The sequence below is a fragment of the Setaria italica genome, chromosome VI, assembly GCF_000263155.2.
Source record: "Setaria italica strain Yugu1 chromosome VI, Setaria_italica_v2.0, whole genome shotgun sequence".
Classification (NCBI taxonomy): Eukaryota; Viridiplantae; Streptophyta; class Magnoliopsida; order Poales; family Poaceae; genus Setaria; species Setaria italica.
Window position 1 is genome coordinate 35,082,983 of NC_028455.1, and position 25,659 is coordinate 35,108,641.

Below are 25,659 nucleotides of genomic sequence, written 5' to 3' on the forward strand. Positions count from 1 at the left end.
CCACGCATTGATGATCAGGAATAACTATGTGAGATTTGTTTTGCCTGTGAATATTTTTATATGGTTCATGAGCTTTCTGGGCTTTCACTGGTCACATAGACTACGCAACATCAAATGCCGAAAACAATCACATATGTAAAAGTGGTCAACTGGAATAGGAAAGAATTTCACATTTTTAAGAAGTGACCAAATAGTCATGTTTTTTAATAACGATCTCAACTACTCCCTCCATTTCAAATCGTAAGTCATTTTGACTTTTCTAAATAGATATATTTTATTATGTATCTAAACATGATGTATATCACACGCAACCTATCGTTGTTCGTACTTACATATACACCTCAAATATTAAGCAGCACGAAGAACACCACCTGCACGAGATACAACCCAAGCAGGCGTCGGATCTCAAGCACCGTGTCCGTTCCCTCGCCAGAAACCAACAAGCCAAAGCTTACTGCCCCCATGCAACTTTTGCTCGCATGCTGGCAGGTGTTCTCATTTCTACACACATGTCGCCCGTCTTCAGTTCAGTTCAGTTTACTCACCCAAAGCTTTGACAGCGGCCGACCCACCCCATTTCTGTATCCTGGAGTGCGCCTCGCTGGCCTCCCTGTCCCAGTTGGTGCGCATGGTGATGGCGACCAGGATCAGCGTCTGCAGGCCGACCCCGCTGAGCATGCCGCCCCACATCCCCGTCACCCCGCCGCGGAGCGGGAAGGCGATGAGGTACCCGACGGGGATGCCGATGAGGTAGTAGCATCCCAGGTTGACGTACGCCACCAGCCACTGCCAGCCGGCGCCGACGGCGACCCCCGACAGCACCGGCTGCACGCTGTTGAGCAGCAGCGAGAAGGCGAAGACGACGCCGAGCCTCGCCACGGCGCGCACCACCTCGGGGCTCTCCGTGAAGGGCGCGCCGTAGACGTCGCGGAGCGCCAGGATGGCGGCGAAGAAGGCGAGCCCGATCGCCACCGACGACATGAGCACCACCAGGATCGCGAACTTGGCCGCGCGCGGGCGGCCGGCGCCCAGCTCGTTCGACACGCGCACGCTGATGGCCGCGTTGAAGCCGAAGAACACCATGATCTGCCACCCGAACAGGTTCGTGCTGCGATCCATTCGTGTGCAGCAGGGGGTTGTTAGAGGTATAGCTGATCGAAACTGTATGCAGCAGCAACAAAATGATCTAGCTACTCACCAGATGGAGACTGCCGCCACGGCGACCTGGGCGTTCTCCAGGTTGCCGACGATGACGATGAGGAACATGTAGAACCAGAACTCCAGGCTGCACGCACAAGAGAACGTACGTGTCAGTCAACAGAACACGTACGAATAACCTAGCTTGATGCTCCGATCCAAGTAGATACCGTACCAGGTCATGACGGCGGAGCCGACGGAGAGGCGCGCGAAGCCGTAGAGGTCGGAGAAGGCGAGCCAGTCGAAGCCGTTCCAGGCGCCGGGGCAGTAGCCCATGAGGATGTAGGCGAGCTGGCCCAGCACGACGAACCACCACGACGCGTTCAGCGCTACGGCCAGCCCGACGACCCCCATTCCCATGGGCCCCACGAGGAGCCAGCTGAGCGCGACGTGGAAGACGAGCGCGACGGCGGAGACGACCGCCATGGCCATTACCTTGCCCTGCGCCTGCAGGTACTTCTGGATGGGGAAGTTGCAGGCGTAGGCGAAGAGCTGCGGGATCATGTAGAGCGCGAACCTGCTGGCGAGGGCGGCGATCTCGGCGTCCTGGTGGAAGAAGCGCAGGACCGGGGCGGCGAAGAGGTAGAGCGGGAGCATGAGCACGGCCAAGGCGTTGAGGATGATCCAGGAGCGCTGCAGGTACACGCCCAGCATGTGCAGCTGCTTCGCGCCGTACGCCTGCCCGCACAGCGTCTCCAGCGCGCTCCCCATGCCCATCTGCATGCCACACACCATGCACGCTTCACCCATCAGCTGCTAGTAGCTCCGGCCTTTGAATTTCATAATTTGGGAGTCGTTTCGAGTGCGTTTTTTGCAGCAAAAATCTCGTGAGTTTAAAATCTTTTCAGGGTTCCATATGTATCATCCAAGAAATTAACTTTGCAAGTCTCATTATGTTTCCAGAAAAGAAGATGCAACAGCTAATAATCTAGAGAAGACAGTGTACTGAACAAGATCAGAGTTCTTTTTTTATCCAATCCTTTCTGTATGCATATATGTGGCTGGCCTTGTCTAGGTTGCCGATCTTTTCGTTGACTTGATCGAGCAACTAGTCTGATTAGTATTTTCAGGGCATGTGATGGGCGTTAGTTGATGAGCCACGTACGCCGATCGACGATCAATCAATATAATCGATGCATCTCGATCGATGCTCGCAGGAGTGCAGGTTTGACTCTTGGCGAGATGAGCAACTCAGCAAGTTAAGCATGGATGGATCGAGAATATATGCAATAAGTTAATATGCACGAGCAGTAAGTAAGATAAGCACCGTGAGGCCGAGGGCGAGGCCGGCGATGACGTTGTTCTCGGTGGAGATGGCGTCGAGCTCGAGCGTGCTGAGGTGGCCGGCGAAGACGAGGGTGATGGCGCCCATCGAGTACTGCGCGATGGACGTGAAGATGGCGGGCCCCGCCAGGCTCCACAGCCTCCGGTTCTCCTCCGCCGCGTGCCGCAGGAACGCCCGCACGCTCCGGATCTCCTCCAGGTCCTCCACCTGCTTCTCCACCTTGCCGTTCCCGTTCCCGTCGCCGGCCGGAGGAGCCAGCAGCAGCGCCTCCCTCAGCGCCTCCTCTCCCCCGCCGCCGCTCGCCGCCATCTCTCTTCTAGCTCTCTCTAACTCTAACTCTCTGATGGAGCAGCTAGCTGTGCTCTCTACTACTAGACCAACCTCGATCAATGATGGAGGGAAGGAGTGAGCAGGAACTGAGGATGAGGCATAAATGGGCAGCTAGCTAGGTGGATGGCCGGGCCCCGAGTTTGGGTGAGCAGCCACTCCTGGTACTAGGGTATTAGTACGTGTAGGAGCGAGCGCAATGTGCCAAGCTTTGATAACAACCATGGAGTTTATACTACCGTAATGCCATGTATGACGGATCCGGAGATGCCGAGCGCGTCTCCATCACCTCGCCGATCTCTCGTATCTCGTATCTCTCAGCAGGGTCAGGCAGGCAGCCAGCACGCTTACACACTTGAGACTATTACCTTGTTGCATTTTTTATATGATGACAAAAAAACGCGCGCAGTGACCGACGACCGATCACCCTAGGGGATTATTTTTCCCGTTTTATATGCTACGTGTGCGTGCTGATCTCTACGTCATCGTGTGAAGTAAACGTGCGCGCGGTCTAGTCTAGAAAGTGTCGTGGCCGCGCGCTGCAGAAATGAGCAAAGGCCCGGCCCCCTGGTCACCTTGTAGCTATCTCTCAGCAAACGTCTCTCTCTCTCCTCATCATCTGAACTGCAGAAACACCGGCTGGTTGCATGTTGGTCTAGACTTTTCCACCCATCAGTCCTAGATCACGCTAAGGTTAATGATTGCTAGATCAATGTGTGTACGGCTTCGATGCCATGGGGTCACCAGTGGTGTTGCGGCCCCGCGAGCTCTCGCTCTCCGGCTCTCCGCCATGGGCCATGGCGCCGACCGTTCACCAGTTTTTGCCCCCTCATAAATCAGCTGCCGGATCGATCGGATGCATCGATCTATCTTTTTTCCTTTCTTTCTTCAGTGTATTTGTCATCCCTCAATTATTGCAAAAGGGTGGTATTCATCCCTCATATTTCATTTGGTGCAAATCAACCCCTTAACTAACTAAATTAGTGCATTTATCATCCTACCTTAGTTTAACAATAGTTTAGTGCCATCTAACGGTGGTTTTATGCTCATGTAATCATCTGCCTAATCACTACTTAGCGTAATATGCTGAGTCGAAGATATATAGCTAAAAAAATCAGTAAATCCTCTAAATTAGCTGCCCAAAAAAAATTTATTGGAAAATTTGACGGAACCGATTCACACCAAACTTTTGATTCAACATTAGACGTGACTAAGCAGTGATTAGTAAGATGATTACATAGCCTAAAACTGATGTTATATGACCCTAAAATATCATTAAATAAAGTTACGGATGATAAATGCACCGATTTAGTTAGTTAAGGGGTTGATTTGTTCCAAATGAAATATGAGGGATGAATGTCACACTTTTGTAATACTTTAAGGATGAAATATACACTTTTTCCTTTTTTTTCAAGTAAGATAGATGCATCGATGATCTAGTATCTGACACTCCTGGCTGTCAAGGATCGAGCGAACCGAGATCTCGCGACGCCGCACGCTCCCTGCTGCGCTCAGCATCCAGCAGCTCGATCGGAATCGGAAGTAGTTGACGGGATCCAATCCCATCCGTGCTCGTTGTTTAATTTATTCATGGCGCGATCCTCGTGCTCAAGTCAAATCGCCCTGTGCGCGCGTCTCGTCGTAGCACCCGATCGACCGGTGTTGGGTGTGAACCGCATCCCGCTTCCACCGCGTGTGCCGCCGTCGCCGTCGTCTTCTTCCTCCTCTCCACCCGTCGTCAGACAGCTAGCAGACGGAGACGCGATGATCAGTCGACGGGCCGGGTCGGCGGCGACGGGACAATGCGAAGGGGCAGGTTTATTATTCCACGGTCCCCGCGGGCCGGTCCCCGCGGGCCGGCGGCGCCATGCCATGCACGCGCCCGGCGTGGCGACGTGTCGGCAGTGACCACTGGACACTGGTCGACGAGTGGTCGCTGACTGGCCGGCCGGGCTCCGCCCGGGCAAGCCTACGGCCGCCACCGTCGGTCCTGCTAGCTCCTCTGCGGCCGGCCGGTGTCGATGCAAATCGTCACCGGAGGAGAAGTGGCCCGGTGCAGTCGTTACCACATGCAGAAGAAATAAATGGAACGAGCGATCTCGATGGAGCTACTGGCTGTCGACGTCTCGTGTCGTGTTGGCTCTTCCGTACCGGAGCTGCATGGGCGGGATATATGCTTGCGTTGCGTTGGAGTTGAAGAGCTCAGCAGGTCGGAATAATGGCGTTTACGACCAGCTGATGACAGATCATAATCGATATTATGCGAGCAAATTGAAAACAATTCTCACTCAGAGATACACCCCGGTAGGATCATAAAATCATGCTGTAGGATTGATCGGAGATGCGTCGATCTACCTTCTTCTGCTGCTGCTTGTTTTCAAGTGAGAAAGATACTTAAGATGCGTCGATCTGCTATCATGCATGTGACGCAGGATCGAGCGAACCGGGAGCCCCCTGCTGTGCTCAGCATCATATCCAGCTCGGAAGTTGACAGCCGGGATCCAATAATCCCAGCATCCGTGTCGATGTCGTCCCTTGTCTAGTTTATACTCAGGGCGCGATCCTCGTGCTCGAGTAGAGGGGAGAAAACAAGGTCAAATGGCACCAGTAGGAACCGCATCCGCCTGCACTGTGTGCCGTGTCGTCATCGCCGTCTTCCTCCTCCTCCTCCTCTCCACCAATCTCCTTCCGTCGTCAGACAGCTAGCAGTCAGGGACGCGATCTCGGTGTCCACGGGTCGGCGGGGGCAGGTTAATTCCACGGTGCCCGGGCCATCGGCGCACGAGATGCAGCTTCGGCCGGAGGAGGGGCTGCACCGGAGAGAGAGAGGTGGTGCAGGTGCAGCAGAATTGAAGAAAAATGGAACGAGCGAGAATGATCATGCATCAAGCTGATGATCATCTGCGTACCGATCGAGCGATCATCACCATCGCTCTCTGCTCGATGGCGTCGATCGATCGACCCATCACCCAAGAGGATTATTTAATTAAATTTCTATAAGCGCAGTAGGTTAGCAAACCATCACGACTTGATCACCAGCACACCTGTGATGCCGGTCCTCAGCTCGCGATGACGACACTGCACACGCACGCACCCACCCTGACCGCGTACCCTGCAGCTACTGCTACGCTACACCGATGGGATTGGATTGGGAAGGCGGTGGTGATGCAATGGAATCGATCGGTTCGTCGTTGCATGCGCTGCTAGCTGCTCGATCGGTGAACGAACAACTTGGTAGGCAGCTTGTCGGGCAGCGATCTCAGCTTCAGCGACCAAAATCGGACACCTAAGAGCGCTGACTGAACCAGGCAGCTCCGCTCAGACCCAAAGCAAACAACTGGTGCATGCCTGGCCGGGCTCCGGCGAGACCACGGCCATTTATGTTCTCTCTGGCCGGCGGTGCGGCGGCGGCGGCTGTGGCTAGCTCCATCAGGGCAGCGCCAGCGCGTGCATGTTCCTTCGTACGGAAATGCAATTCTCGGGTGAGTAGAGAAGGTTGGGCTCGCCGCTGCAGGTAACTCGCTGTTAGTAGATGCCCTGCTGCGTCGATCGTACCGTCATATAGTTGCTGTTAGTATTTTCATATAAACCATCCCGTGGTGGGGCCATAAGCCCCTGTCACAAAAAATAGGCGACGTGGTGGGCCTGTTGTTACAAACTTTTGAGATGTGTACCTTCTTTTAATTCGAGAAACATTTCTACCAGATGGGCTGTTTCGCTGATTGGACCATAACTTGGCATGGCCCATTTCGTGATGCATCGTTGGGAAGTTATGCAGAATCCATTATGGAGAGGGTCGTCATTGGGCCTTCTTTGCTATCGCGCGTGGGCAGCAATTGGGCTTTTCGGCTCGGGTGTGGACCGGCCTCTCAGACGCCGCGGGCTCGAGAGTCCGAGACGGTCGTGCGTGCAAGAAGAAGAAGAAGAGCTACATCAATCGTGGCGGAAGCCCGAAATCTATCGTGCGTGCCACGGAGAATCAACTCTTCTTGTAATGTTTTTTTTTTCAACTCTTCTGCTAAATCCATTTTAAATCGTGGATCGTTTTGACTTTTTTAAATTTATAGATATTATTATTGTAAGTCGTTACAAATTGAAACGGAAGAAGTAGTTCCGTAATATTGAAAGCTACAGCTACTCAGTTGCAAATATACATCATCTCACATGTCATTTAAGTCTCGTACTATCCCCTCTTTTCAAAAGTAAAGTTTGAAATTAAGGAATCGGTGCTCGTAGCCTAAGAGGGGAAGGGATAAAATAGGGAAATCCTTAACCTATGATTTCCACTATTTGCTTCAAAACATAAACTAGAGCCAAAAACAAATTTTGCAATCTAGAGCCAATCCTAGCAAGATACTAGGATGAAAAGCTCCAAGTTGTAGGTATGAAATGCGGAAACGTAAATGAGTGGGTTAGGAAGAAATGCAAATTTGGCACGACGATTTATCCTGTGGTATCGGTAGGCAAATGCCACCTCTAGTCCATGTTGAAGCTCCACCAAGGATATGCTCGTGGTCACCAAGTCTCTTCTGGTCAGGGTCTTGGACTCGCTACAAAGGCTTGTGCCAAGCCGGATGAGAAGCTTGCCACTAAGGCAAGGCTCACCACTCCCTTTCTTCCGGTCACTTTGACGCCGTATCCACTACGGAGCTTCTCCATGAAGGAGGAGGTCTCCTCGTCCCCCGCACACAGTCATCGACGTCGCTCCACACCAAGCCGGAGGGTCGAGGACTTGCCGGCGAGCCACCAAATACTTATGGTTCACTCATTGAACAGATCACAAGGCAGGCACACCTTGCATTCTCTCCTCTGTAGACCTATCCTAGCACTAATCATTTTTCTAAGCTTGTGCTAAGCCTTTGATTAATCACTTATGCATTTTGGTGGCTTGGATGACTCCAACAACTTTAAATGGGCAAGTGGCTTGTCCAAAACTTACTTAGTCCCTTGCTCTAGTATCTCACTTGATTTCTTCACATATTCTTGCCACTTTGACTTTAGTTTTGCTTTGACATCAACAATGAAATCCCATTTGAAATCCTCTTCAAATGCTTGTTCTTGATTGATAAAAAAATATCCCATTAATTTGCAAGCTTCCAATAACAAGACCAATATGTAACACATAAGTTCATATCTTTTTATCATATACACATGAAGTCTTGCAATATCCATTTGTGAATATCACTATTCCTTTCTTAATAATCTCTTTACTTGTCAATCAAGCTATTATATGATTTGGAGACTTATAGATCAACCATCAAGCATATCTCCAAGTTTTGCTTCACCCTTGCTTGTCATTGATCATACAATTTCATCACGTGATCACACACTTGCTTGCTTTTCTTTATTGTGGGCCATATAATACACATTTAACTTATGAAACAATATCATATCGCAACCTTAAGAAAACAAGTTAGTTCTTTAATCGTTTTATCATTCAATTCACCAAAACCCACTTAGGGGCTTAAATGCACTTTCAGTGATGCATCCATGGAACCTATGAAACCCTACAAGTGCTCATTCTTGGTACAAATGTTAGTCCCAATAATAATATTGTAATTCAATCACCAAAATCACAATCATAGCCTAGAGGACCATTTTTCTTACACTAATGTATTATGTGGAGTGGCAAGTTAGCCATGTTAATAAGGTGGTTCAAGTGCTTGGATTTGTAGGCTTATCCATCTTTTTTTGGCAATGAAAAAGCAATGAAAAAAAGATTTTCTGAAAAAACAATGTCAAAAAGAATCTCAATATATGGTCAATGCTACACGGATTATTTACAACAGTAACCTCTATACATATTTACAGCCATGGCGTTATATCATAATATATGTACCAGCCACGATGAACTAAGTATGTGTACATCGTCAAAACGACGAAGAAATGAATGAGTAGGAACAAAAAGAACGCAGGTGCAGATGCCATCCCGAGCAAAGCAAACCTATGTCCACCGCGTGCCCTGGTGCAGACGTGTGCTCTGCTCGCGCGCAACAAACGGCCTAGAGCGCGCGGCGGCACAGCGGGCAGGACGCGTGCCGGAGCAGCCAGGCGTCGATGCACGGCAGGTGGAACGTGTGCCCGCACTCCGGCAAGCTCCGCGCCGTCTCGCCGGCCTCGAAGTCCTGGAGGCAGACGGAGCAGCCGACCCGGTCGCCGGTGTCGGCGTCCAGGGCGGTGTGCTCGGTGAAGGTCGTGACGGGGAGCGCCTCGATGGCGTCGGCCGGCATGCCCTTGGCGCCGGCGGCGCCCGTCTCGAACACGTCCGCCAATGTTGGCGCAATCTCCCTGAACGGTGAGTCCACGGCGTTCATCTGCGCGCGCGGTCAGAACACAAGAATCGCGTTAAGTTCAATTTGGCTGAAGACTTGAGAGCTTGATCGATCGAACAGATGATCAGCGCATCGCGTACCTGGCTGTCGACGGCGCTCTGCACGGCGGGGTCAACCTTCTCACGGACGAGGCGCCCGGTCAGGAGGCTCCAGATCACGTCAAGCTGATGATGAAGAAATCGATCAGCACAAATTTCTTCAATTATTTTCTGAGTCGATTGTATTGGATTCAATGATAAATGGGAAGGTGAGTGCAATAATTAATTACCACGTAGAGGACGCTCCAGATCCCCGAGTCGTGGGAACGCCAGATGGCGACGGAGGAGTCGACGACCTCCATGGACACGACGGCGCCGGAGATGGCCCCGATGCCGGCGCCGCGCACCAGGCCGCTCTCCGTGGCGAGCCCGATCAGCGCGCCGGTGACGGCGCCGAGGACCATGCCCACCGCCGCGAAGACGAAGGTGAGGACGCCCCGGAGCACCGCCCGGGCGACGCGCGCCGGCAGGCGGTAGACGCTCCTGCCTCTGCCTCCCACGCGGCTCGCCGCCGCTGCCGGCGCGCTCTGGCGCGTGGACGGCGTGCTGGGAGAGAAGGACGTGCTGGCGGAGGAGACCGCGGCTGCCTCCATGGCTGCTGACTCTCGGCTGCTCGGGCAACGGACGACGCTGCGTGCGCGGCGAGCAGGAGATGGAGACACGCGAGAGGAGAAGAAGGGGAGGAAGAACCTGGCGGTCGTCGAGCTCAATAGCTTGGGGGTACAGAGATGACTCCGATGGAGGGCTTTGTGGACTTGCTTGTAGCGCGTCTTGGAGATTTATAAGTTGTTCATCAGGTGGAGTGGCGACTACACATGATCACGGAGCGCGTTGTTCTGGTACGCGTCGTCGTCCCCGGCTGCACCCGGTTCGGCAGGTCAGCCGTGCACCGGTGGCTGCTGCTTCGCCGTTGGGTCCGACGTGGAGACGCGGCTGCCGGTGGAACGCGTCCATCAGGGAGGCGGGAGGGGAGGAGGGCACGGCAGCATCCAGGCAATGAGGCAACAGCAGCAGCGTACCCGCGCAGCGTTGTGCCGGGCGCATAAATGCTAACCATCCCGGCACGCGGCGGATGGCGACGGCGGGTGGTTGCGGTTGGCCTCTCTTGGCTTGGCTTGGCTTTCCTTGCTCCGCCCGCTCTCTTAACGGCTAAGCTTCCCTCTTCCCGCACACCACCACCAACCACGGCGATCCCCAGCTGCCCCTGCCCTGCCCTCTCGCATCTCGCCTGCCGGTCGCGGCGAGCGATGCGTGCACGAGTGACGGGTGCAGGCCGCCGGACGGCGTGGTCGCACGTACGTGTAGGGGGAGGAACGGTGGGCACCAGGGGCCACGCCCGGTTAGCTTTCTTCGTGGACGGCTGACCGCAGGCGAGGTGACCACGGCGGACAAGCGTTTCGACACGAACAAGTTTCCACGGGGCATTTAAAAGCTTTGCCTGCAACGTCTGACTCGCTCCCCTCTACTTGTGAAAATGACCGAGAGGACGAACGACCACTTCTGTTCATGTGTCTCGTGTCATTCCAGTACCAGCACCTCTCCATCCTTTTTTCTGTTTCGTCTCTGTCGAGCAAAGTGACTCCAGGATACTGACGGGCTGCATGGTGGGAAAGCATGACTTGCAAGGCTGAAAATGGGCCAGAATTCTTTTGGGCCTTCTATCCGAGCCTCCGTGCTAACTCAGCGTTAACTTGGATAATTGTGCTAAACTTTAGCAGTGTCACATCAGATGTTCGGATGCTAATTAGGAGGATTAAACATGAGCTAATTATAAAACTAATTGCAGAATCCTGTGCTAATTCGCGAGACGAATCTATTAAACCTAATTAATCCATCATTAGCAAATGGTTACTGTAGCACTACATTATCAAATCATGGACTAATTAGGCTTAATAGATTCGTCTCACAAATTAGACTTCATCTATGCAATTAGTTTTTTAATTAACCTATATTTAATACTTCTAATTAGCATCCAAACATCCGATGTGACAGGTGCTAAACTTTAGCACGAGGTATCCAAACGGGACCTTCATCTTCCATAGTTCCATTCCCGCCTCTTTCGATTTGATGGTCCTTCATCCTAAGTCATCCAAGTTTGACATTCCATGCCAGTCTCTGCACAACCAAACAACGCATCAATGGTAGGAATCGTGTAAAAAGAACCTTAAAGGCAAACGTTTTCGATGAAATTATAAAAACAAATTGAAGCTAAATTTGAATCCACAGTGGGACTTCAAGGTTGTTCAATTTAGCTGACACACGCCAACAAAGTGCGAGCCGGTGCCTATTCCTGGCCAGGGCATCTTCTTCCCGGCCACGGGCACGAGAGTCATGGGCGTTCCTCCAATATGCCCAGAGCTGCATGCTAGCCGCACTACGCCCGGAGTTGAATCCGCTCAGACAACTGCCTCTGCGTGAGGAGACGAACCTTGCCGATCGCCGCACGTATCGGCGGCGAAGTTCCCTCGGCGGCGGCGGCGGCGGCCGACTGCCGGGCCTTCACGATGGCGAGATCCTTCAACATCTGCCCGCAGATCGACCCAATCGTGATCACGCGCGTCCCCGGCGTCGCCCTGGACACGCTGTTCCTCGTCGTCATCCAGGCGCTCGCCGTCATCTTCCTCGCCAGGTTCCTCCACCTCTTCCTCCGCCGCTACAACCAGCCCAGCGCCGTCTCCCAGATCCTCGTACGTATCCTCGCGTCTGGATCTAGGCATTTGGAGTGCTCGATCGAGGTTACAGTACGGCGGCGCTCGCTCGCTTTGATTTCAGGCCGGCGTGGCCGTGGGCGGCATGGGCCTGCGCAACGCCATCGTGCACGTGGACGTGGACGACGTGGAGGACATGTACGGCGGCTACATCGCGGAGGCGCGCGTCATCTACATGTTCCTCGTCGGCCTGGAGCTGGACCTGGCGGCGCTGCGGAACTCCACCCGCCGGTGCGTCGCCCTGGCCTACGCCACGGTGGCCGCCAGCCTGCTCGTGGCCGCCGTCGTGTCCAGCGGGATGTACGGCAGCATGATGCACTCCCCGGTGAAGACCCCCGAGCTTCTCGCCGCCACGCTCATGCTGGCGCTCACCAACACCTCGTCCATCTCCGTCACGCGGGTCGCCGGCGAGCTCAACCTCACGGCGAGCGAGAACGGGCGCCTCGTCGTCGCCTCCGCCATCATCACCAACCTCATCTGCGTCGTCGGCGACGGCCTGCTGTCGTCGACGACGCTGGCCAAGGAGCGGACCCAGGACCTGTACCGCGGCTCGCCGCAGATCAAGAAGGGGTTCCTGGCGCTCGCCTTGGCCGGCGCCGCCGTCTGGCTGGTGCGCCCCGCCGTGACGCGCATCAACCAGCGCAACGCCGGGCAGCACCATGTGAGGGGCCGCGACCTGGCGGCCATGCTCCTGACCGTCTGGCTCGTCACCAGCATCCAGCAGATGCTGGGGTTCGACGGGATGCCGACGAGCCTCGCGCTGGGGATGGCGTTCCCGAGGGAAGGCCCCGCCGCGCGGTCCGTCGCCGACGCGCTCGTGCCCCCCGTCAACGGCATCGTCCTGCCCTTCTACTTCGCCACCATCGGCATGAGGCTCGACTACAACTCCATGTCCGGCGCCATCATCGTGCCCGGCATGCTCCTCACGCTGCTCGGCCTGGTCGGGAAGGCCGTCGGCGCCGCCTCCGCCTCCACCTACCTCAACATCCCCGTCTCCGACGCGCTCCGCTACAGCTTCCTGCTCAACGTCAAGGGCCACGTCGACACCATGAACATGAAGTTCGCCAAGACGGAAGGGGTGTGGGCGGAGCAGGCGCTGTACGCGATGATCATCGGCAACCTGATCAGCACCCTCATCGCCGGGCCGGCTGCCGCCGCGGTCCTGCGCAGGGAGAAGGAGGCGTACAGGACCAGGCACCAGGCCATGGAATCCTTGGGCCCAGAGCAGGAGCTCCGCATGCTCGCCTGCCTCCACGGCGCGCACGCCGCGCCCGGGATCTTCAGCCTCGTCGAGCTCCTGGTGAGCGCGCCCCAGGAGCAGCCCGCCGTGCCGGTGCTCCATTTCTTCGAGGCCCCCCGAGACCTCGCCGCCGTCCGGACGCCGTACCACCAGCAGGCGCGCGGCGACGAGGACAAGGGCGGCGGCCCCGACGCCGTGACGCAGATGAACCGGGTGGTCGACGTGTTCGCCCGCGCGACTGGCATCTCCTTCCGTCAGGTCGACGTGGTGAGCCTCGGCGCGGCCAGGGACGCCGCCGCCGCCTGCCGCGCCGCCGAGGACGCGCACGCCGGCCTGCTCCTCGTCCCCTGCTACAAGGAGCAGCGGTTCGACGGCAGGATGGCGTGCCGGCTCGAGGAGCGGTGGTGGCTCAACCAGGAGGTGCTGGCGCGGGCGCCGTGCACGGTGGGGCTCCTCGTGGACCGACCGTACCGGGGCACCGGCACCAGCTTCCAGACGCCCATCGGCGTCGCGCCGGAGAGCGGCAGGACGCTGGTGCACCCGTGCAGCGACCGGACGGTGACGCACGTGGTGGCGGCGGTGTTCCTGGGGGGGCCCGACGACCGGGAGGCCGTGTCGTTCGCGTCCCGGCTCGCGGAGAACCCGGCCATCGGGCTCACGGTGTTCCGGTTCGTGAAGCGCAGCACGTACGACGCCGTGACGTCCTCCACCTCCCGGAAGGGCGGCGAGGAGGACGTGGAGTTCCAGGACGGCGGCGTGGACGAGCGGTTCCTGTGGCGGTTCTACGAGAACTACGCGTCGCGGGAGATGGCCATGTACGTCGAGAAGATGGTGGAGGGCCCCGCCGACGTGGTGGAGACGCTGGAAGGGATGGCCGGGATGTTCGCGCTGGTGGTGGTGGGGCGGGGCGGGCGGCAGCCGGTGGAGCTCATCGCCGGGCTGGAGCGGTGGGCGGAGGCCGGCACCGAGATCGGGCCCGTGGCCGAGATCCTGGCGTCCAACGAGTCGCTGGAGATGGGCTCCGTGCTCGTCATGCAGCAGCACTCGGTGGCGCTCACGCCGCCGTGCCAATGACCACGTACGCTACTACGAGTGTAAGATCACACAGGACAGCGCAGAAACAGCTTGTGTATACTTAGATTCGGTCAGTTTCAGAGTAGCAGATCGAGCAGAACTATGTGACCTTTGTATCGTCAACTTTTGTAAGAACTGAATCAGTATTTTTCTTTATAGCAAATTGTTACTCAAATCCGAATGCCTGACCTGAGAAAGGGATCGTGCAGACATCCAAAGCCGGAAATTAGCAGCATGATCCATCTGAAACCCATGAACATGGAACCAGATCTAGTTTTCAGCTGGGAAAAAAAAACCAGTTTGAGGAAGGCTTCCACAAACAAAGCCCCTAGCTAATTCCTTCCATTCCAGCAAGATAAAACTTCATAATAAAATTTTGAATTCTGCTTTGGTTGGGGTGCGCCCAGGAAATAAAATTTAATATCAGAAGGGTTGCCCCTTGGCTTTATCTCCCGGCTCCACCGTCAGACCCTAGCTAACCGCCCGCGATGTGGTACTAAACGACTAGTGCGATGGGTTTGTAATCTGACTATCTGAGAGATAGTATAATAGAAGGACCCGGGCTTTTCTGGGCCCATTGTCGTGATCGGCCCATTAACCAGGGCACAACGAGAGCCATCAGCAAGCATCACGAAACTAGGTCGAACTCCGGTTGGATCATAACAATGCGAAAATAATCCTAGACGAGCATACTAAGCCGGTAGCCAACGTTAAAAACCATAGCTGAATAGTGAGCAGCACGATTCATCCGAACTCCAAAGCAGATCGTGGAAACAAATAGCCTGCGCTCTTGTTCGGAAAAAAAAAGCCTGCGCTCTGAACACTGAACCCAGTAATTTTCAAAAAAAAAAAAAAAAAACACTGAACCCAGTAGGCATCACACATCTTCAGGTAACCGGCAATGGTGCAGCGCCTACAGCAATGTACAAACTGACCACTGCTGCAGCCTAGACGATATCTGGGCTCTGGGCTCGGCTAATCTGCTATGCAGTTGACGAGGCTTAGTCTTGAGAGTAAAAACTGAACAAGCCTGAGAGGATGAGGTTTTGAGTTTTTTTAGGCCGTGTGATAGTACTCTGATTACTCCTACCCTTTTTCTTTGGAAAACTCGTTCCTTAGCTCTCCTCCTCGCTCTTTTGGAAAGCTTCGAGGAGAGGTACTATTTGGCATCAATTTCTTTACTTTTTCTGACTGTCTTATAGTATGAAATTCTTCCCCTGCTCCTCATCAGATGCTTTTCTGTTCTACCTGTTCTTTCAATCTGACACTTCGCATCTTGCATGTGCACTGTCTTTTACTTTCCTTCTCTAACAAAAAAGACAATGTGTTCCTTGCTTGTGGTATCATTGCCTCAGCAAAGGAAATATTGGGCCTTTGGAAAAAAGCAAACCCTGGATTCGACAGGGAATACACTCTTTACTTGTCCATGGGCATCCAGCCTTTGGCAAAGAAAAGAATTCAAAGCTATGTCCTGGACTCTTGGGGGTGAGAAGCGCTTTTAGGATCCCCGCGAAGGTATTCGTCATTCCCAGGAGAAGAAGGTGGAGGTGACCAAAATCCTCGCGAAGGTGAATCCAAGAACGTTGAGGATTCTTCCGACGAAGGTGTTCGCGGGACAGGTCATATTGAGAACGTGGGAGGGATGGCGTGAACCGCGTGATCCAGTAGAGGAGTTCACTAATTAGGATTCTTTCTTTACCATAATATGATAATAAATGGTATATTTCTAGAATGTAGCAGTTGAGTGGGACTAAACTTGGTATGTAAAATGTCGGTTGGCCTCCTGTCACACTCGGTTTTAAAACAAAATAAAGTGCTATCTATATGTATGCTAGGATCTAGTTTCATACATATAGTGACATCATTAGTGGATAACAGTAACAGTATCACGTAAAAGAATATAAATAAAGACTTACGAGTCTATCAGAGATATACGATTTAATCCTGAAAACGAAGGTTCCAAACTTCACAGGCAATCGACTGGGGGCTGCGTATGCCTAGAACTCAGCATCATCTTTAGAGAACTTCACACACCTTCTTCTTCTGAGCAGCAGTAAGCAAGGGTGAGGACAGTTATGGTTGGTACTTAGCAAGGCCACAAGCAATAACCAGAATAACGATTTAAGTCCATCTTCAAGTTTAATTAATCATGTGAGGGTTCAGGCCGCTCTTGACTGTGAGCACGGCTGATATATCAGTTTTACACTCTATAGAGGTTGTACATCTTTACCCACAACTCGTGTAAAAGTTCAGAAGAACTTTGGACCCAACCATGCCGTGCTGATCAGGCACTCATCACACTACCGAGGTGTGACTGCATAGGAACGCTACGAGGCCTTTACAAAGATTCCCTAGTAAGGATAGCTCGCTAAGGTTTCATGATCAGTGCAATGCATAAACCTCCCTAGTGGGCATAGGGTCTTAGCAAAGCTCCCTTCCCAAGAGGATCGGGTTATACACCAACTACTGTCTCTCCCTCTTGTCCCTTTCAGGTAAAGCTACCACGAATCAGAGTCCCTAATTATTCAGCCAAGACCAAAGTCATATAGTTCTTATGGTTGTACTGTTTTTCCGGGTGGTTCTCCATGTTCCAATTAACATTATCATGATATTATAAACAAAGCATAGGTAGAAGGATGGTTAGAGACACTTGCCTTTCTCCAAAGAAAAGTTACTCTTACTGCTCTTCAGCTCCTGCTCTCTTGAAACTCTTAATCTTCAAAGTTTTTTTGAACAGCAAATCTTCTACTCAAAGCAATCACCGGCACAAACATACAAGCAAACAAACAAGTACAACTAAGAACAATACACCAATCAAAGAGAAAAGCTTTAAAAGAGCGTACTAAAGGATAGGGCTCGATTCTAGGATCACGAAGGAGACAGAACTATGGTTGAAAAGACAAAGCTATCGAGAGGTTTGAATTATAAGAGGAAATAAAAAGACTATATGCTTGATCCATTTTAATTAAATAAAACATGCACATAGATTATTTCAGAGAAATACCCTATTTGGATATATTTAATCATTAAAAATGTGATAAACTTAATCATATTTTATTTGTAAATATCGAAGTACAAGCTATGCCAATTTAACAATTAAGAAACTCAGAGCATGTATAAGACATCTAATTGAATAACTTTGTGCTTCGGGTTCAACTAAACATGTTAATGTGGAAAAGGCATTTATAATATTATTAAGAATATTAACTTTATTTATGAAAATCAATGTATAACACTAGATATCTTTTATTTAGAAAAGCTGGTTATAAATAAGAATTAACCAATTAAATCTTAGTTTATGAAAACCGGGATAGAATCTAATCAATTTTTATTTACAAAACCAATTGAATAAGAATTAGTCAAGTTCACATTTAACTTTGATGTTAAAAACAAGCAACCTGTAAACACACACTGCTAGCGCATAAGTTAAGGTGAAGCGAACGAGAATAACAAAAACAGACTACTCTAGAGCGTAGAAGAAAAATGTAAACTATGGTTTAAGAAAGACTAGTCTACGGAGAGAACAACTAGGCTGTAGGAACAACAAACTAGTCAAAGCTAAACTAAACTAGTTGGCGGAGAAATAAACTAACAAGATTGGCTCTAAAGAGATGGTTGCAAAAGGTTTAGCCATAAAGAACAGAGCTGACTTAGAAATAGACAACTAGGATATAAGACAACTATGAACTCGATATAGGATTATAAGAAAAACAGGGACAAGCATGATCAGACAACTAGGCAGAACAAAAACTTTAAGATAAACTATTTGGATCACTAAAGCACTCAAATTGGAAAGGAAAAGCTTGGTTTGATTTATAAAAGAAACAGGGTCTGAGCTAGAACTGGAACTGGAAAGATAAGCTTTACAGAAGACTACATCTTCAGAAGAGATACTAAGCTAAAGTTGACAAGGAACGACTATCGAATGATTTACGTTTACAAGAGCACAAAAGACTAGATGCTAGGTTTATTTTAATTTGCAAAACATATGTAAAGGATATTTCAGAAAGAAAATACCCTAAGTTGGAATTAATGCAATTTATACTTTATTTGCAAAGATCAAGGTAAACCCTAGTCAAGTTTTATTCATAAATGTCTATGTATAAATTATACCCATTACACACTTAACTTTAGAAAGGTGAGAATAACTAATCAAATAAACACATATATCGTGTTGGCTAAACAAACTTTATTTTGAAAACATATTTCATACTAACATTAGCCATTTCATCAATACTTAAGAAAAACCGAGTTATAACTTAACCATATTTTAATTACAAATATTGAAGTATAGATTATACCATTTAACATTTGACTTTAGAAAGGCTAAACTATATGAAACATCTAATGTATGCTTTATGATTCCAGTGGATCAAATTGTTATTGAAAACATATTCACATTGGTATTAATCATATTAAGATTTACTCATAAAAGTCGGTGTAAAAACCTAATCAACTTTTATTTAGGAAAGTTGATTTGAGCATTAATCAAATTAAGTATGATTATGAAAAGCCAAGGTACAACTCTATATTAATTTGATTTAGAAAACCCAATTAAATAGTATTAGTGAAGTTAATATTGTTTATGAAAAATTGATGGAAACCCTACTTAAATTCTCATTAAGAAAAGGCATTCAAATAGGCATTAATCAAATTAATATTAAATTTATTTTTAAAGACATGCATGATGGAAAACATCACCACTATCGTATAGTTTATGTTATCATGAACCTAACGCAACTTGAACGGATTAAAACAGAGCTGCAACTTGAACGGATGAAAACAGAGCTGCAACTTGAACGGATTAAAACAGAGCTAAAACGTAGATTCTATGAGCTAAACAAGATTGGAAGGATCTAGATGTGATTAACTATAGACTTTAGGGGCTAGCAAGGAAGATTCACAAGACACATGGAACAATGCTTGTAATTAGGTCAAAGCCTAGGGTTAGATCTATAAAAGATCATGGGTTAAACTGCAAGAAACTGAGAGTTTAAACGCGATAAAACTTAGAGATTGGACTGGATCATGAGAAACCGAACTTCTTCGGGGGCCGAATTGCAAAACAAGCGTATCATCTTCAACCTCCCAATCCGGTTGACCCAATGGCCAGGCTCGCCATTGTCGGGCCGGCCGAGGGCGCGCGGGGCGCGGGCGGCTATGCCGGTGGTGGCGCGGGTGAGCAGCGGTGGCAGCACGTGTGTGGGCTGCAGCGGCAGCGCAGGGGCGAGGTGGCACAGGCGAGGTGCGACTCGGGGCCGAGAGGTGACGGGCGCAGGGCGCATGGCACGTGAAGGGGGCGCGCGGCTCAGCTCGGGCTCGGCATGGGAGAGGCGGCGGCCAGGCATACGAGGGGCGAGCATCGGAAGGACGCGGTGCGACGCAAGAGGGGGGCCGGGCGAGCAGGAGCTCGGGGTCGACCATGGCCGGCCGGCATGGACAGAGAAAAAGAGGGAGAAGGAAGGGGGATCACCGGAAACGACAACCAAACTCACGCATAAATAGCAAAACGGAATGAGGACGACAAGATGAACGTGACGGTGCGCTCACCTTCGGCCAGAGATGAACGATGGTGACGGAAAAGCTCGCCGGAGTTGGAGAGGAGCTCACCGGAGTTGAGGAAGACAACGGAGCCGTCATCAGATTCGTGTAATCCACCACACCATGGCGTAGAGCTCGAAGAGTGGAGCTCCACGGTGGTGTCGGTTTTCACCGGAAGTCCACTGTTTCGCCGGAGAAGCTCGCTGGAGTTTGGTGAAGACCGAACTTTGACTTCAAATCTATGGAGCTAGAAGAGGCAACTCGCGAAAAGGTTTTCAAATCTGTAATCCTCGCAGTGAGAGGAACGCGTTGATAAATATATAGGCCGGGTTCAGAAAGAGTTATTTTCGGGTTGACTTTTCTATTTTTAGAATTTTTGGATTTATTTATCTGCGAGAAAACAATTCCAGAAATAGCTGGACTCATTTACTAAAGTGGGAAAAATATCTAGAAACTTCCAAAAGTTCTGAGATAAATCTCAGAGTTTGATTGGGACACAAGGAATCCAAATAAAATACTTGGAATCCATGAAAAAGAATCTAGAGCCTTATAATAAATAGATTTAACTCTTAGAAAAAAGAGAATAAATCCCAGAAAAATCCGGAAAATTCTCAGAAGGGTGTGGACATCATTTAAACGCATATTAAAATCTTTTTCACTCAAAAAACACCTAGATGCCTCGGCATGAATGCACACACAAAGAACAACTTTATTTAATTTTTTAAAATATTTCTTGTCAAGAAAATAAATATTGATTTTTTTTAAAATTATGAGAAAATCATTGTTTAATTAATCCTTTTAATCACAGCCTAAAATTCAAAAATTTCAGGGTGTGACACCTCCCTATAAAAAGGGATCACCCTACTGTACAAGAGTTCACATTTTTTAAGAAATACAAGCTTTCTGAGAGCTGTCTACATTATTGTGTGTTCTATTTTCGGAGTGTTTGGTTGAGAGCTTGCTGGAAACCAACACTGGGCACGGCTAATCTGCTATCTCGTACTCGCAGTTGGCGAGGCTTAGTTTTGAGAGATTAAACTGAACAAGCGTGACAGATGAGGTTTTGAGTTGTTTTTGTTTTTTGGGTCGTGTGATGTACTCTGATTACTCCTACCCTTTTCCTTTGGAAAACTCGTTCCTTTGCTCACCCCTATCTCTTTTGGAAAGCTTCGAGGAGAGGTACTCTTTGGCATCAGTTTCTTTACTTTTTCTGATTGTCTTATAGTATGAAAATTCTTCCCCTGCTCCTCATCAGATGAGTGTTCTTCTTCTTTTCTGTTCTACCTGTTCTTTCAATCTGACACTTCGCATTTTGCTTGAGCACTGTCTTTTACTTTCCTTCTCTAACACAAAAGACAGTGTGTTCCTTGCTTGTCGTATATTGCCTCAGCAAAGGCAATATTGGGCCTGGAAAAGCAAACCCTGGATCCGACAGGGAATACATTTTTTACTTGCCCATGGGCATCCAGCTGCCTTTGGCAAAGAAAAAGAATTCAAAGCTATGTCCTGGACTCTTGGGGGGGCATATACACTCTCCGTGACCGTGGTTCGTAGTTTCAAATTTGCTGCATCGGTTTATCCTCTCACGCTTGTTCAGTTTTTAATCTCTCAAGATTATCTCATCGCTATATCAACAGCACTGCCAGTACGATTCATCGGAAACCAGGTACTGTTTCCATGCATAAAACTTTGTTCAATTTATCATGAGGCACATATAGTATTCTGTTTCAATGCATAAAACTTTGTTGGTGTTTTGATTCAACTAGAAACAATGATAGAGGCGCTCTGTATGGTCTTTGTGTATCTGGAAGCTGAGTTCATCGACAAGGTGAGCTCTCGGGCAAATAACAAACCGGTTGGCTCCTAAGCATTTGTGGACGGAGATAGTAGATCACCAAGAAAACGAGATAGAAAGGAGGTTTATTTTCAAGGATACTCCCTAGCTCTAATCATTAATAAGTAATGTTTTAGACATTGACGCAGTCTCTAAAGCATAATTTTGTATATGCATTTTTGTTACAAAATCTTTGTGAAACTATATTGTGGGACACATATCGTCCATCATTTTCAAATCTAAAACTCGACACATTAGAAATATTTTGTAATCGAAGTATTCAAAGTATTAAATGGTTGACTTGACAATCGCTATTTTTTAGTAGAGGGAGTAATTTTTTTTTGGTGAGGAAGTAGAGGGAGTAATTATGATTGTACTGCTAGATCAAACAGTTTGTTCCCACGCATAGAAAAGTATAAAAGTATAATTTTTATACCATTCATCTTCAAATAGTAAATAGTGGCATTCACAAATGAACATCGAGGACACTAACCAAGTAATAAGAGTTAACTTGTAACATCATGTGTCTATTTCTTGATCATTGATAAACAATGTCAATATTGCAATATAAATTCTAAAAAAGGACCAAAAAAATAGACCTTTAAGTTGAAAAGGAAAAGGCAAATAAGTCAAGGGCCCATGAAATTGATTGCACGGAATAAATGGTGCAAAGGGGCAAGACCGTTGAATTGAACCCTAATCGGTAGATCGTTGCGGCCAAGGGAGTGAGAGTTTGCATCGGTACACTTCATTCACGGGCGTTTGGGGTGTTCGGCAAATGGCGTCCATGAGCAGCCTATAAATAGGGACAGTGGAAAAGATTGTAGAAGCAACTAGAATCGAGAACTAACGTGTGAATTTACCGAGTTGCTATTCAGTCGGCAAAGGAATGTTTGCTGAGTTGAGTTAGAGATACTGAGCTAAAATTGTTGAATGTACATGTTCACAGGGATTTCCTACCTAGTCTGGGCTCTAGGCCATCACACTTTTGGCTTACCCCTAGAGCCGGCCATGGAAGTATATAGGAGTAGCTTTTCCACTTGTACATATACCACGTATTATTAATTTATCTTTTTGTTATTTTGCTGTCCTTGCAAATAGCATTCATATTTTGCTACTCACTCCAGCTTTCTCCTTTTTTTTTCCAGGTGGGATTAAGCATCAACACCTAACCAAATAGAACTGGCCAGAAATGGAGGTGTCAAGAGTTTTCGAATGGATCGATGAACTACTACATACCTCAGAGTAATACTCAATACTTCTATGCATAAATACAATACGCTATGATGATGCAGTTCTTCAAAACTTTTTGGTTGTCCAAATCTGTTAAAATCACTAATCCTACCAATCTACCATCACTGGTATGCACATGACGATTGGAATTTTCACACATGATATGTGCTATGTAATTTAGTGAACATGAAAAAGAAATTCCAAAATTCTCACGTGACGAGAGTACAGTCTCATTTATTCACATGTAGAAACTTCAAGAGCAGTTCGATGTGATCTCCTTGCACGCACGTCCTAAAAGTATAGAAGCGTCTAATTTGAGAGAAGAGAAGGAAAAAAATTCAGTAAAGCTACTTCACCATTTTTTTAAAAAAGATAAGCAATACTGTTATTTCAGTTGTTCACTAGACAACACATTCTGCAAAATTACAAGTTAGTAAATATTACGATTTATAACGTCATGGCTACTGATCACCCCAACGGGGGCCCCTAATTTTCTCAGGACGTCCTATGCGGAGTTGTTCATCTCTGAGTTTGAAGAAAAAATGACGGAGTGGATCAAGGAGCACCCGGTGGTATGGAATGGAGGAATCGGACCGGCAGCTTCATTCGTGCCGACCCTAACCAGGCTTCTATTCAAGCAAACCAAGAACGTATATGCCTACGACCACGTAATAACTGCAAGGCTATCACCTATGGCTGCGATAGAAGGCAGGATCGGCTGCTATCGGCGGGTAGCATTGGATGTCCTCATGGCAACGGCAAGAAGTCTCAACCTTGACGACGACGACCTTAAGGAGGTCAATCAACTTGCTGCAGAAGAGAGCTACTATGGTTACGGCATGGTCTCTGATATACTGGTGCTCAAGGCTTTCGGAGTGAATCACCATAGGGATTACCGTTGGGATTACTATTGGGATCCTGTACAACGGTTGTTATTTGGAGCACTCCTTCCCGATAGCAACATTCGGTCCCGGATACCTGGAATGATAAGGGAAATGTTGCAGGGGAAGAGGCGTCTTCTGCTTGTTGAAAACCTGCACGTCCCTGTTCCAATGGATGTGTTGTTTCTCAGTACACAATTTATTAGGCCATCAGTACTCTTTCAGCCAAATGGGTGGGTCATCTCAACTGCTTCCAAGGATGTCTGCAACCAAAGCAGAGAACATGAGCTTTCATATGGTTCTCCGGGGGCAATATTGGGTCTTCTGGAATATTACCATACCCTTCATTTCGATGATCCCCGAGCGCAACATTGGGTCGTGTTGATTAAAGAGGCCTTACAAGATGCAGCCGGCACCATCCGTATCACACTAGTCCATCAGCAACGGGAAGACAAGTTTTGGCTCCACGTAGCTCAGAAGTGCCTGTATTACGGCATCCTCTACTGTCCAATGCAAGGAGCTGCTGCTAGACATGACATTACCTCCGATGAGCTGGTTCGCTGTTGGGTGGCCGAGGACCTACTTACTCCGCAGAGGACCACCGACAGAAACTACAGGTCTGCGTTAGAAGCAGGAAAAGTTGTAATTCAAGCCTTGCAAGAATATTCGTTGCTGCCAAACTCGCCGTCAAACACTTGTTCAAGGGACACTGGAGTTTCAGTGCTAGCAATGGGTGTTCCCCGACTCAAGGAGGAGGAACTTTTCTATCATGAGAACATTGACCGACTGACATGGGTCTCATTTATGAATGATGATGGTAGGCATGTAAGTTGGGATTGGAGGATGCCTTGGCACCCTGAATGGGGTTTTCCAGGGGAAAGGCTTAGCACCCTTATCCTAAGAGGCTGCTCAAACATATCAGGCTTTCCTTTTGATAGAGTGTTAGACCTGCATGTTCTTGATCTGTCCTATACACCCATAAATTCACTTCCACCATATCTCTCACAGCTATCCAATCTTCGCTTGTTCTCACTCAGAGGCTGCTCCAAGCTCGAGACCTTGTCTTCACCACAACATACTACTCGACCTCTTTCCTGTCTGGGAAGCCTCGAAACCCTTGATATGAACGGGGTTCCCTTGCTCGAGCTAACCCAACAAGATTGCAGCAACAAGAGCAATCTGCACTTCCTTGATCTGTCAGGTTCGAGAATCACCATTCTGCCTTCTGAATTCTTCTCTGAAATGTCAAGTCTTGAGGAGCTAATGCTTGGTAATTGCATCCATCTCAAAGAACTACCTCCCTCCCTGGCCCAACTATCCAATCTGTTGATCCTTCATCTGGAGGGGACTCAGATTATTTCTTTTCCAGAGGATACATTTGAAGCAATGCAAAGGCTTCATACACTCAAGCTCATCGACAACATGACCCTCATGTCACTCCCAACGTCACTATCTAAAGCCAATGGCCTCAGAGAGCTACATATTAATAATTGCAGAAGATTAAGGCTTCAATTTATCTGGGAACTAGTACCAGGCCTTGAAGATCTTTACATACAAACATGGGAGGCCTTGGAAGATATCAAAATCCATGGGCACCCTAATCTGAGAACCTTCTCAGTCTCTGGACTGTGGATTAGGTGTCTATCCTTGCGTGGGTGCAGCAAGCTCAAGATTGTCAACATCAGTGACGATCTTACAGCCTTGGAGGATGTTGATCTTTCTGGAACAGCTATTGAGGAGGTCCCTCACAGCCTTCCAAATCTGCCCCAACTCAGAATGCTACTCCTTCTGAATGTCCCTTGTTTTAAGAGATTCCCTTGGCATCGGTTGGTCCGTTTTCCGAAGGTTTTCTGTTTGGATAACTGTTCAGATGATGGTAATCACCTTTCGCGGATGTTTCGCCAGAAGGAAACTGACAATAATATTGCTCAAATCCACATAAATGATTCCAGGATCTTTCATAGCTTCA

The 25,659-nt window shown here is 49.1% G+C and overlaps 3 protein-coding genes and 1 long non-coding RNA gene across 4 annotated transcripts; 2 read left to right on the forward strand and 2 right to left on the reverse strand.

Moving 5' to 3' along the window:
- Positions 1 to 147: 147 nt before the first annotated feature.
- On the reverse strand, positions 148 to 3,044 carry LOC101756539 (protein DETOXIFICATION 33). Its single transcript, XM_004974097.2, has 4 exons — positions 2,465 to 3,044; positions 1,373 to 1,914; positions 1,199 to 1,285; positions 148 to 1,108 (listed from the first exon to the last, which is right to left on the reverse strand). Exons 1-4 carry the CDS (start codon positions 2,789 to 2,791, stop codon positions 538 to 540), a joined length of 1,527 nt encoding a protein of 508 aa, XP_004974154.1. The 5' UTR covers positions 2,792 to 3,044; the 3' UTR covers positions 148 to 537.
- Positions 3,045 to 8,538: 5,494 nt separating this feature from the next.
- Positions 8,539 to 10,037, reverse strand: LOC101756956 (NEP1-interacting protein-like 1). The gene is made up of 3 exons (XM_004974098.4): positions 9,410 to 10,037; positions 9,222 to 9,305; positions 8,539 to 9,123 (listed from the first exon to the last, which is right to left on the reverse strand). Exons 1-3 carry the CDS (start codon positions 9,770 to 9,772, stop codon positions 8,812 to 8,814), a joined length of 759 nt encoding a protein of 252 aa, XP_004974155.1. The 5' UTR covers positions 9,773 to 10,037; the 3' UTR covers positions 8,539 to 8,811.
- Positions 10,038 to 11,900: 1,863 nt separating this feature from the next.
- On the forward strand, positions 11,901 to 14,347 carry LOC101781001 (cation/H(+) antiporter 15). Its single transcript, XM_022827705.1, has one exon. It carries the CDS (start codon positions 11,973 to 11,975, stop codon positions 14,199 to 14,201), a length of 2,229 nt encoding a protein of 742 aa, XP_022683440.1. The 5' UTR covers positions 11,901 to 11,972; the 3' UTR covers positions 14,202 to 14,347.
- Positions 14,348 to 21,279: 6,932 nt separating this feature from the next.
- Positions 21,280 to 23,742, forward strand: LOC111257748. Its single transcript, XR_002678328.1, has 3 exons — positions 21,280 to 21,408; positions 22,725 to 22,821; positions 23,309 to 23,742. It is a non-coding gene; the product is annotated as an uncharacterized LOC111257748 (long non-coding RNA).
- Positions 23,743 to 25,659: the final 1,917 nt, after the last annotated feature.

Excerpts from the sequence above, each read along its gene's own strand:
- LOC101756539 (XM_004974097.2), bottom strand. The coding sequence starts at position 2,791 with ATGGCGGCGAGCGGCGGCGGGGGAGAGGAGGCGCTGAGGGAGGCGCTG. Across the intron at positions 1,286-1,372 it reads GGCTCCGCCGTCATGACCTG|CCTGGAGTTCTGGTTCTACA; the intron begins GTACGGTATCTA and ends TTGTGCGTGCAG. Across the intron at positions 1,109-1,198 it reads GTGGCGGCAGTCTCCATCTG|CACGAACCTGTTCGGGTGGC; the intron begins GTGAGTAGCTAG and ends AATGGATCGCAG.
- LOC101756956 (XM_004974098.4), bottom strand. The coding sequence starts at position 9,772 with ATGGAGGCAGCCGCGGTCTCCTCCGCCAGCACGTCCTTCTCTCCCAGC. Across the intron at positions 9,306-9,409 it reads TCTGGAGCGTCCTCTACGTG|CTTGACGTGATCTGGAGCCT; the intron begins GTAATTAATTAT and ends CTTCATCATCAG. Across the intron at positions 9,124-9,221 it reads AGAGCGCCGTCGACAGCCAG|ATGAACGCCGTGGACTCACC; the intron begins GTACGCGATGCG and ends CCGCGCGCGCAG.
- LOC101781001 (XM_022827705.1), top strand. The coding sequence starts at position 11,973 with ATGGGCCTGCGCAACGCCATCGTGCACGTGGACGTGGACGACGTGGAG.